The sequence below is a fragment of the Lotus japonicus genome, chromosome 5 (assembly GCF_012489685.1).
Source record: "Lotus japonicus ecotype B-129 chromosome 5, LjGifu_v1.2".
Classification (NCBI taxonomy): Eukaryota; Viridiplantae; Streptophyta; class Magnoliopsida; order Fabales; family Fabaceae; genus Lotus; species Lotus japonicus.
This window is the reverse complement of record NC_080045.1, coordinates 24,774,795-24,787,427: the sequence shown is the minus strand read 5'-3', so window position 1 is coordinate 24,787,427 and position 12,633 is coordinate 24,774,795. Positions and strand designations below refer to the sequence as shown.

At 39.4% G+C, this 12,633-nt stretch overlaps 1 protein-coding gene and 1 pseudogene across 1 annotated transcript; one reads left to right on the top strand and one right to left on the bottom strand.

The window, feature by feature from the left end:
* The first annotated feature begins 200 nt into the window (after positions 1 to 200).
* On the top strand, positions 201 to 1,363 carry LOC130719367 (uncharacterized). The gene is made up of 2 exons (XM_057569990.1): positions 201 to 644; positions 752 to 1,363. The coding sequence occupies exons 1-2, from the start codon at positions 201 to 203 to the stop codon at positions 1,361 to 1,363; spliced, it is 1,056 nt and encodes a 351-aa protein (XP_057425973.1).
* Positions 1,364 to 6,931: 5,568 nt separating this feature from the next.
* LOC130719365 (probable UDP-glucosyl transferase 73B6) lies at positions 6,932 to 9,419 on the bottom strand (annotated as a pseudogene).
* Positions 9,420 to 12,633: the final 3,214 nt, after the last annotated feature.

Below are 12,633 nucleotides of genomic sequence, written 5' to 3'. Positions count from 1 at the left end.
AGTCGTAGGGTCTCTTAAGAGTCTCACTCTATTCTTATCCGAATTGGTTTTTTATGATGTACAACATCTTTAGCTAGAACATTAGGGGAGCTGCTGCTAAAGGAGTACCTCTTCTTCTTAAAGATATTGTTTTCCGACATCATGTTTCTTGTTTGGCTATATTTGAGCCAAGAGTAAGTGCAACCAAACTACCGTTGATTATGAAAACTATTGGTTTCGACGGTTCTTTTGTGGTTGAAGCGGAAGGTTTTTCTGGAGGCATCTGGTTGTTGTGGTCAAAGCAGTATGGAAAAGTTGAGGTCATGTCTTCTCATCGCCAATTCATCCATGCCCGCATCACCACTTCAGCTAATTTGCCAAGCCTTCTAGTTACCTTCGTGTATGGAAGTCCTAATATTTCTGTTAGGGACTTCCTTTGGAGAGAACTTCGACGTCTTGCATCTACCATTTCCGAGCCCTGGATGGTCATATGGGATTTTAATGCATATCTTCATGCTTCAGACAAGGTGGGTGGCGGGCCTCCTAACGCCGTGGCAATGAGGAAATTTAGTGATTGTATTACTGATTGTGCTATCTCCGACCTTGGCTTCAAAGGCCCCCCTTCACTTGGGAGGGTCGGGGTGTCAAGGAAAGGATTGATTGGGGTAATGATAGGAGCATTGTGGCCTTCCCTGAGGCTTCAATCTTTCATCTCCCAAGGCTGAAGTCGGATCACAAGCCTCTCCTTACTCAGTTGGGAGCTACTTTACAGGATTCTTCCCAAAGACCATTTCGTTTCTTGGCAACCTTGTTAACCCATAATGATTTCCCGCGTCTAGTTAAGGATTCTTGGCAAGGAGAGGGTACCTGGGTTACGGCTTCAGAGACATTTCGAGATGAAGCAACTTCTTGGAATCACCACGTTTTTGGTGAAATTGGCAGGCGAAAGCGTCGACTCATGCGTAGGCCGGAGGGGATCAATAACAAGCTTCGCATGGCCCAGGTCCCATACCTTGAGAAATTACAAAGACGTTTGTGGAATGAATACCAGTCAGTGTTGATTCAGGAAGAGTTATTATGGCGGCAAAAGTCACGAGTTAATTGGCTCAACCATGGGGATAAGAACACTCGCTTCTTTCACACAGCTACCATGGTCCGTCGTAAGCGAAATAAAATTGAAGCTTTGGATAACGGGGATGGTACGAGCATCACGGATCCGGAAGAGCTTCGCTTTATGGTACGTGAGTTTTTTAAAGAGCTATATACTAGTTCAGGCCCTGGTCCTCTCTATCACGGTAGAAACGCTTTCCCACAGCTGCCAAGGGAGAAAATTCTTGACATCATGATGATATTAAAGCTGCGATCTTTAGTATGGGAGCCATGAAAGCCCCAGGCCCAGATGGTCTCAACCCCTTGTTCTTTCAATCTCAATGGGATATTATTGGTTCTTCTGTGGTTCATTTTATCCAAGATTGTATGCAGCACCCAGGTAAAATAAAAGAGGTGAATGATACTCTCATTGTACTGATCCCCAAAATTGAGAAGCCTCATCTTATATCTCAATATAGGCCCATTGGGCTTTGTAATGTTATTTATAAAACCCTGACAAAAGCAATAGCTAACCGGCTGAAAGGAGTTCTTGGGGATTTGATTTCTCCTAACCAATGCAGCTTTATCCCAAGTAGACAGAGCTCTGACAATATCATTGTTGCTCAAGAAGTCTTTCATTCCATGAGGTACCTCAAGCGGAAGAAAGGTTGGGTGGCCATGAAGATAGACTTGGAAAAAGCTTATGATAGAGTTGATTGGAACTTCTTAAGAGATACTCTCTTGGAGGTGGGTCTAGATCCCAATTTTTGTGATTTGATTATAAATTGTGTGTCTCTCAGTTCTTTCCAGGTCTTATTTAACGGGAGCAAAACTGAGAGCTTCTCTCCTTCAAGGGGTATTCGTCAGGGAGACCCCCTCTCCCCCTACCTCTTTATCCTATGCATGGAGCGCTTAGCACACCACATTCAGCAGGAGGTGGATAACTCAAGGTGGCGACCGATCTGTTTGTCTAAGAATGGCCCCCCGATTACTCATCTCTTCTTTGCGGATGACCTCCTTCTCTTTGGAGAGGCGTCGACTTCCCAAATGCAGGTTATGATGAAGTGTTTGGATGATTTTTGCTCGGCATCCGGTCAAAAGGTTAGCAAAGACAAGTCTCGGTTATTAGTCTCTGAGAATGTTTCTCGTGGGTTAGCGAATGATATTAGTTCTTCCGCTGGGATCCGCCTTACGACCAATCTTGGTAAATATCTTGGAGTTCCTCTGTTACATAAAGCTCCTACAAAGGCTACCTACGATTTCATTCTAGAGAGAACTCAGAAGCGTCTCTCCTCTTGGAAGGCTTCCTCCCTCAGCCTTGCGGGGAGAGTTACTTTGACTAAGTTCGTGGTGGCTGCCCTCCCCTCTTACTGCATGCAGACAATGCTGATCCCCAAAGGCGTTTGTGAGAAACTTGACCAGCTCCAACGGAAATTTGTGTGGGGCGCTGACAATGGATTGCGGAAGGTGAGCCAAGTAAATTGGGATACGGTGTGTAGCCCTAAGTTGCAGGGAGGTCTTGGTTTTCGTCGTACCTCCGACTTCAACGAAGCCATGATCATGAAGGTTGGTTGGGGCCTTATCCACCAACCCAGCTCTCTTTGGGTTCGAGCGTTGAAGGGCAAGTACGGTTGTGGGAATGGTATTCTGCCCACGGTTAAGCAATGCAATAGGGAATCCTTGCTCTAGCGGGGGATCAGGACCGTTTGGGACAGGTTCGTTGCCGGTTGCAGATGGCAAGTGGGTAATGACTCTAGCATTCGGTTTTGGCTGGACAATTGGATCATGTCCGGGCATATCCTTCACACCCTAGCTACTCGAGACATTCCCCAGGAGGTTCTCGAGTTACCAGTTTCCAGCTTCTACGTCATGGGCAGCGGTTGGAGAATGGATTTGTTTGCTGATTTACTGCCTGATCACATAGTACACGAAATTGTATCTTTTCATGCCATCCGTGATATTGAGGAGGTGGATGAAATCTTCTGGGCTGGCACTCCATCGGGTACCTTCTCGACTAAATCAGCCTATGAGCTTATTGCAGGAAACCATCCCAACAGGAACGAGGAAGCGATCTGGAAGGCGGTCTGGAAAGTTAAGGGCCCTCAAGCATTCGGGTGTTCCTTTGGAAGCTTTGCAACGGTGGAGTCCTCACCAACGCTACTCGCGTGAGACGGCATATAAGTGACAGTGACTTATGCCCATTTTGCCTTAGCTCTTCAGAAGAATATATTCATCTTTTTCGTGATTGTAGTGTGGTTTCTCCCTTCTGGGATACAGCGCGGCTAGGTGGGAGAAATCATGCTTTCTTTGGTGATAGCTGGGAAGGGTGGTTGTCCAGGAATATAACAGTGCAAGTGCAAGGGAGTAACGGTGTTGATTGGCCTAGGTTCTTCGCTTCGGCTCTCTCAGCAATCTGGCGCATGAGGAATGATTGGGTTTTTAACCAGATCCCGTTCAGTTCTGCTCGTATTTGGACTCTCCTAAAGTCCCTAGGCTTGGAGCACACTGCAACTTCCGCTGCTCTTGGCTCTTCTCTATCGAACATTCACGGCCAGCCGCGGGGTCCTTTTGACAGCTCTCCTTCATTCTACCGAGATGAGGGATGGGTCAAACCAGATGCGGGTTGGGTGAAAGGCAATGTCGACGGAGCTGTCAACGCTGATCTGGTCTCTAGCTGCGGCGGCGTCATTAGAGATTCTGAGGGTAAGTGGGTTAAAGGTTTCAGTAGGAACCTTGGTCGGATGGCAACGGAGAACATCTTTCTTAGTGAGCTCCTTGCGGTGGCTACGGCAGTAGATCTCGTAATGAGTTTGGATATGGCACATGTAATTGTGGAGTCGGACTCGTCGGAAGTGGTGGACTTGCTCTGGTCGCCGGATATCACCTCCCACAGGTATGAACCGGTAGCTACGAGCATTCGCCAACTGCAAGCAGCTCATGGCAACTTGGTTTTCCAGCATGCACCGCGCACTGCTAATAACTTTTGGCGGATTATCTGGCCAAAACTGGTCTAGGCTTTCAGTATGGGACTCACAGCTTTGATAGCCCATTTGGTGAATGTCACTCTATTCTTGCTAGAGACATTGGTTCCAGTCCCAGCTTTGATGCTGGCTAGTTAGGCTTTCTTGTTTTTGGGTTTTTTCCCTCCTTGTAACAAAAAAAAAAAAGGTAAAAAGATTTGATTTTTCTCAGCTTTACTGTATTAACTTTGTTGTGTTTGATGAAATAAAATATAAGAAAAGAGACTCACATTATTAAATTAGGAACAAATTGAATGATTTATAAGTTGGAGAGTTACCATCATAATTGCTTTAAAGTTTTTGGGTTAAGCTTCTCATCTAGGCTTCCTCCTCAAAGGTAAAAAAAATTGATCTTTTTATTTCTTTATGCGTTTTTCAATTCTATATTTCAACCCTTTATGTTTTTCTCTCCCTCGATCAATTGATATCAAGTATAAAGTCAATCATTCAAATAAGAGTTTAATGGATATGCACTGTCAGTGTAAAACAGTTTTACACTGACAACCAATCACAACATGTCATATAAGTGAAATAATATCTTTCATCTTAAATTTTAATTAAAACAAGAATATATTTGCTGATGTGGCGGAATTCAATTGGGCGACTGTGTAAACTTTGTTTACACAGACAGTGTATACCCATTAAATTCTTCAAATAATGGCAAATTAATTTTATTTTCTTTAAAAAATTAATTATACATGCATCATTTAAAACCCCATGTTTATAAAATTAAGGCTTAATACATCAGAAGGCCCCTGAAATTGTAAAGGAAATCAGTTTCAGGGCCTGAAAAATTTTCGCATCAAATTGGGTCCCTAAGACATTTTTTTTAATTCAATTAAGGACAAAGTGTGTCAGACGGTGATGTGACTTCAATTTTAGCCTACTTAGCTTTTCCACATGGCATTTTAATTTATTTTTTAATTAAAAATTTCCAAAACTTAATTTTTTAATTCCAAATCATAAATTTAAAATAAAAACTTAATACAAACCTTAAACTAATCACTAATACTCTCTAATCTTAACCTAATAATCCCAGAATCAGGATCTCCAACCCTAAACTAATCCAATAATATAATTCTGACTGATATTCTCATCTTCTTTCATCCATCGTTTTTTTTTCTCATCTCCTCCTCCTCCTTCTTTTTCTCATCTTTTCCTCCTCAACCTTCTTCTTCTTAACCCAAACCCAGAAATCTTAACCCAATAATCCCATAATCAGGATCTCCAACCCAAAACCCAAACTAAGAAATCTCAATACAGAAACCTCAAACTCAAGTTAGAATCAAGCTTCTCTCAGGCTCCTTTCTTTGTTCTGATCTCGGATTCAAAGAGAGGAGAGGAAGATCTTCAAGAAAGTACCTTCCTTTATGAAAAAGGAGGTCGCCGGAGATGACGACCGGAGACGGCGGTCAGTGGCGGAGTAGCGGCGGCGACAGCAAGGGCCACTGGATCTCCTTCTCCTTGCGACGGCGATCATCAAGGTGGTGATTGAGTGTTCCTGGATGTTGGTGATGTTGGGGATGAAGATTTTGAAGAGAAAATTTTAGGTTCTAAACCTAGGTTTTGGAAATTAAAAATGGTGGTTCTGGTCGAAATTTTTTAATTTTAGGGTTCTGGTTCGTCGTGATCTTTGATTTGTTGGTAAATTTGTATATGTTTCAATGTGTGAAGAAGGTTATGGTGATGAAGATGATGGGGTTTGGTAGGATTGGAAGCAAATAAGAGTTGATTACTCAGATTTGAGTGGTGAAGGTCTGCTCTTCAACGGTGGTGAGGGCAATTTTGTGCAGTTTTCTTCCCCTGCTTTTCCCCTGTTTTCTTTTTCATGTAATGAAACAAAATTGCACAAGGTCAATTCAATTTGGGGAAAGATTTGGGTTTGGTAATAATTAGATTATGTTTAGATTATATTATTAGATTAAGTTTTTATTAAGATTTTTAATTTTTTTTTTCTGATTATTTTGATGACTTGGTATTAAAAATTATTTTTTTAATATTTTTTAATTAAAAAAAAATTATAAAAGCCAGGTGTCACTGATGACTAGGACAAAATTGAGATTTGGCCTTAATTGAATTAAAAAAATTTTCTTAGGGACCCAATTTGATGCGAAAATTTTTCAGGCCCTGGAACTGATTCCCTTTATAATTACAGGGACCTTCTGATGTATTAAGCCTAAAATTAATTAATTATACATGCATCATAAGAGAGACTTTTTGATGAATATATGAAATGGATATTGGGTACCTGATATAAGTTATAACTCTTATTTCCACATTATTTTACATCCCAAGTATACCAACACCTTGAAGCCTCTTTATAATCTGTAGGGTACTCTGAATGAATTACTTTGAAAGCCTTATTCCTAGACTGTTGTATATTTGTGGTGTTGTTTTATTGAATGTTCATCTTTATTAATTTCTTAATTTCATCAAGTAAAAATCTCTACAAATAGTGCTTTTAGCAGGTTAAATATGTCTATATAAACTAAAAAATCGATTCATTCATGTCTCAAACACAAGAACAATCTTCGCCAAAAACACTATAGTTCTATATGTGTTTTAAGTTGCAGGTTATAAAAACTTGAGAACACACTTTGTTTAAGGAAAATGGTCAATACGCACCTCTCCACCTTTATAGAAGAGAGATTAAGAGATATGATGTGTAATGTGATAAGAAAAAATATGAAATATAGAAAGAAAAACAAGTAGATATGAAATGAAAGATAAAGTGAGATGTGAATATATCATTATTTATTTAAAATAAATTAGACATGTATGCAGTACTTCACTAATCACCATTTGGTAAAATAACCCATTATTATTCCAACAAAAACAACACATTAATGAAGTGGTGGCATAGAGCTAGAGACAGAGTTAGAGTCTCTCAATGTTTTGAGATGAGCAATCAACGCCGTCAAGTTCTGGTATGGTAGGATGAGCCCCCTGGTTGAACAGCGGCATTAGCCAAGTTCCCCAGCTCATGAACACGGCGTCTGATTTGCTCCGCTTCCTCACCACCGCCCATCAACCTCCTAACAGCCTTCTCAATCTTATCTCTGCTGATGATCACCCTCTCCCTCTCCCTCCTCCCACCACCCATGCTCCACTCCTCCGCACCCACCTCCACCCCAACCCCCCGCACCTCCGTCATCAGCTTCTCCGTGTAAAACTGGTCCCCCAGCACCGGCCATGTGATGATCGGAACCCCCGCGCTAACCGCCTCCAACGCCGAGTTCGAACCACAGTGCGTCAAGAACGCGCCCACAGAAGGGTGGCCGAGGATCAGCAGCTGCGGTGCCCACCCCCTCAAGATCACCCCCTTCTCTTCAAACCCCTCCGGCAACCACTTCGACTTCTCCTCCTTCCCTCTCTTCTCCGCCGGAACCACCCACACGAACTCCACGCTGGACGCTTCAATCCCACACGCCATCTCGTGAAGCTGTTCGTTGGAGAAACTACACATGCTTCCGAAGCAAACGTAGAGGACCGAGCTGGGTTTCTTGGTGCTCAGCCAACTCAACAACTCATCCGTGCTCACCACACTCTTTTCATGACCCCTCTCTGCTTTTTCCTTAGCGGTCCCGCGTACCAGAGACGCGGGACCAAGGAGCCAAGCCTTGTGGCCGCCTGTGGTTTTCTCGTAGTGTTTGACGTACTCATGTCCGTCGAGCTCCACGAAACTGTTGATTAACACGCCATGGCTTTTCAGCTCCTTCCTCAGCAGTGGCTCCACACATGCGGTCAACGCCTCTGGCGGGGAGGCGTTGAGCGCGATGTCACCAGGGGCGGAGCCACCGGGGTGGCTTACCGGTGCTCCGCACCCCCGTGAATTTTAATTTTTCTTAGCGATACTTTGTAAATTTTTTTTCTAGCACCCCCGTAAACGATAATATAAAATAAAAGTCAGTATGAATCATAAATCACATGGTGGTCCAGTGGCAAGCACTATTGCCTTTAGTCTATGGTTCCCGTGTTCGAATCTTGCTTCCCCTGTTTTATGTGAAAATTGACAACTGTTTTGAATGGGAGTCGAACCCATTCCCAAAAGAACACTGTGAGAATAAATTACCACTAAACTAGGTGCGACTCTTGTACTTTAATTGATGTTTTAAGTTATTTATACATTTAATTATTAACATCATTTTTTTTGAAATAACATCATTGATCATTATGATAAATATTTTATATTAATTATTATGTGTTATTTTCTCTTATTTTTTTAGATAACAAACACAGTTTTTTGTTGGTATCTTTTATACTCAAACTAATTATATATTTCTTTTATTTATAAAAATATCAATTGAAAAAATTATATTTGATATAATGAAATTTGATAAAATGTGTAAAATATTAGATTTGTATGTGAAAAGTTTTGTAATTCTTGTGTTTCAACACAAAATTGAAATAGAAAAACTATCACATTTCTACATTTTCATTAATTACGTTTTCACACTCATAACATACTTTATTACGTTTACCTGATTTTTTTAAAAAAGATAAAAAAAAATTAAGGTGAATTTTTCTCCCTTAACATACTTAACGAAAAATGTGATTCGTATCCAAACATATTGTTATGTTCATGAGGGAAAAAAATCTTTTTAATAATTGTGAATGTTTGGATATACAATAAAAATCACGCTAAGGCAAAATGATAGTCGACAAAAGCAATTTTATATTATTTTTTCCACTATAATTTTTTTTAAGTATTACCAAACATGAAACATGCATATATAAATCATTTGTTTGATCTATAGTCCCCCCGGCGTGAAAATCCTGGCTACGCCCCTGGATGTCACCGTGAGGCAGGCCGCTAATGAGGAAAGAGGAGGATCCTCTCTTTGCTCTCATGGCGCATAGAACAAAGAGAGGGGAGGGGTTGAAGGATAGTCTTGGGATTTGAAGCTCAGTTGTGAGGTCATCCATCCATGGGAAGCAGTAGTCGGCGACGACGCAATCGGCCGGGTGGTGCTCCATGAAGAGTTGGATGGGTTCTCGGAGTAGTTTGATGCCTTGGTGGACCTTGAAGGTGGTTTGGAGGTCTGCCGAGGAGGAGAAGCTTTCAATGCCGTCCGGGAGGCCAACTTGGCGGGAGGGGAAAGGAACAGTGTGGAGGTGGAGGTTAGGGAGGGAGGAGTCGATGGTGGTGGTATTGGAGGGAGTGGTGATGATGGTAACATGTTGGCCGCGGGAGGCAAAGAGTATGGCTATGCCACACAGAGGGATCATGTGCCCGGCTGCAAGGTATGGTATGAAGTAAAGTTTCAGTGGCCTTTGTTCACTTTCAACATCCATAGCTACTGTAGTTGTGGCCAACACAAAATCGATATTACTTTTTAGATCAATGTTGTCAAAAGGTTTACATGTAAATGAGTTTAGCTACCCATAGTTTTAAATGTACTAATTACATTTAAAATAAGTTTTTTTAGATAAATATATAGTATTTTTTTTAGTACTTTGATAAATATATAGTATTGGTGTTATCTGAAATATTCGGATTTGGATCCTCTCCATCCAGCTTCTCTCCATCCCCTCTCTATCCAAAATCTGAGCCATTGATTTTGAATTTTAAAGGTGAGGATTAGTTCATGTTTTCTCTCTCGATCTTCTTAAATTGATTCAAGCCTTTAAATACAATTCATTTTTTTTTCTCTCTTCTTAAATTGATCCAATCCTTTAAGTTTCCAAATCAATGGCTCAGATTTGGATGGAGAGAAGCTCGATGGAGAGGATCCAAATCCGAAATATTCAAGCTTAATCTCTTTTACGTGAAGAAGTTTCAAATTTAGAATCTTTCAATGGGGTCCATATTACGTTCTCAGTTTACCTTTAAGTATTGATTAGTACTTTCCACTCATGCGCTGCACGGCGAAGTTTGCTATTGTAATAAACATATTAATTTATTCTAATATAATATAAATTTTGGGATGATGAATTGTAATATAATGAGAATTAAGTTCCTTCATATGTTTTTGCATGATTTAAGATTGAACAATTCCCCTGCATTGTGCGTTGCTTGAGTCATGTCTACATTGTTTGTTGATATTATACTACGAGTAATGATATATACACACCTCATTTGTTATACACTTCATTTTTACCTATTTTTATTTCTATCTCTCTCCTCTCTCATCATTTATCATATCTTATACTTTCTCTCTCTTACTTTTTCTTTTCTTTCTATCTCTCTCATCCTCCACCTCTTTCCACCTCAAAGATGTGGACAAATAATTATCCATGCAAAAACTCAGAAGGTTATTGTACACTCCACATTCATACATTCCACATTCATATATTAAACTAATGCTACTCTACCAAAATCATATATTTTCACAATATATGATTGTACAGAAGAAGAGATTTCAAAGTTTCTTTACAAAAATCAGGGATAGCATGAGTTGGGTCATTTTATCCGTGCGCTGCACGGCGAAAATTGATTCTATATTTCTAGGGTTTGTTATAAAATAATAATTTTGAAACCCTGGAGTTTTTTACCCGTGCGCTGCACGATGAAAATTGATTATGTATTTCTTTCATTGACAATAGTTTGATTTCAAAATTGAAAATAAAAACTTATGATTGTAACTTTAAATATGAAAAGAAATTTTGTTGGACCGAAAATTCAATTTACCCAATTGAAACAACACATTTTAATTGAAACTCAATTGAATTCAATAAAAGCATAATATTACAGCAATAATAAGGACATTCGGTTACAACATCATTTCAGTTGCTTGTTTTCACTCCCTGAATTCAATTCCATGGTTCCTGCAACAATATGCAAAAGGCAAACTTTTACATGTTGGTTTGTGAGAGGGGGTTACCATGTTGTTTCTCTCATACCCAATCAACGAGTGCCAAGTGTAACAGTGTGACATGTCATTTTAACTTATAAAATTCATAATTTGATCCTTTAACTATTTTTATTATAAATTTTACCATATATAAAAAACACAATTGTTTTTTTCCAGAATGTATATTTCTGATTTTGAAATTGATTTTAACTTAATTGAAATTAATTCTAAACATTTTAAGTTCATTTGGGGCAAATTAACCTAATTCTTCCTTCAATCCTCCTCTGTGTTTCATCTGCTTCTGTCGTGTTCATTTTCTTCTTTGCCAGGACGTCGTATACTTTCCCGCTGTGCGTTGTGCTTGATCCTCGTGCCATCATCGTCTGCTATACTGATGGAAACAGAAACAATTTCTTGTTAATATTCTTTTCTGCTATACTAATGGCAGGGGATGGAATATATAGCGGTGTTGCTATATCACGTGGATATAGATTTAGGGAATATGAAAATTGCATATGAAATTACAATTACTAAAGAAAGGCCTATAGTTGCTTGAGGCTTTTCCAGATCACATCATATAGCCTAAGTCCACTTAGGTGCTGTTCTCCCCTCTTTGAACTTACTGCACGAATCACCTCTTGGCAACGTTTTCGGGTGGAGGGCATCCTTCATGTTCATGGTCCTCATTGTGTTCATCGAAGGGAGAGAGGAATAGTTGTAGGTAATTACAGATTTACTAAATTTGGGGATTTACTTAGGGTTTATTTAGAGTCAAATTAACTGGTGGGATTTAGTTGTGGGATAAAGTGCAAAACTTAAGAAGTTTAGGGACCCAAATTTAGAACATAAAAATTTACTAGTCAAATAGATGACATGGCACCATAGCATCTTACCATTGGTCACTATAAGGGGGGCATGGCTGCTGTTTAAAACACAACCAGCATTTTTAAGTTTGCCTATGCAAAATGGTTAATAATGAGAAAGATTAGTACAGTGGACTAATTTCTATGCGCATAATACACACAAATTAATATATAGTTAATGCATTAAAGGTTCTTTCCTTTTGAAAGAATCTCTTGAAACTATTTCCTTATCCTACCCAACGTAACTTTGATAATTATTAGGGATTGTCTAAATTATCTATGTTATAAGTATAGTTGGGCAAAAGGCCTCCCTCTCAAAATAAGAGGGACATCGCCGGTACATCGAGTGTTTGAGCTAGTTTTAATTATAGATATATATATAATATTAAAATATTAAATGGTTGAGATTGAATCATTGAAAAGATTAAGTATCCATTTTTTAATCTTATTTTTTTTATCTCTAAAGATTGAAATATACATTAAGAATAATTTTATAATCTCACCTTAAAAAGTAGCTAGGGAATGCACTTGTGCCCTCTAAATTTTAGAGGCACCATAGCCATCGCCGTATAATTGGGTGTGCGTAAATAACTTTAGTGAAAATGATTCGTGAACATCACATGGTGTCAAACACTCATGATTTAATTTATGGGGTTAAAAATCAATTTGTGGCAATTCACAACCCTCACAAACCAAAGATGTTTGGGTATTTACTATTATTCAGTGTACACTAATCATTAGTGTAACTTTACCCATCTTTTGAGTAATAATTTCACATTTACAATCCTTGTCTGCTAAATTATTGTACCTTATATTATAATAATGTTCATGATCCATACAACTCTGAATTATATACTCCAATTTCGTTTTCATCATTTGTCTTATTCT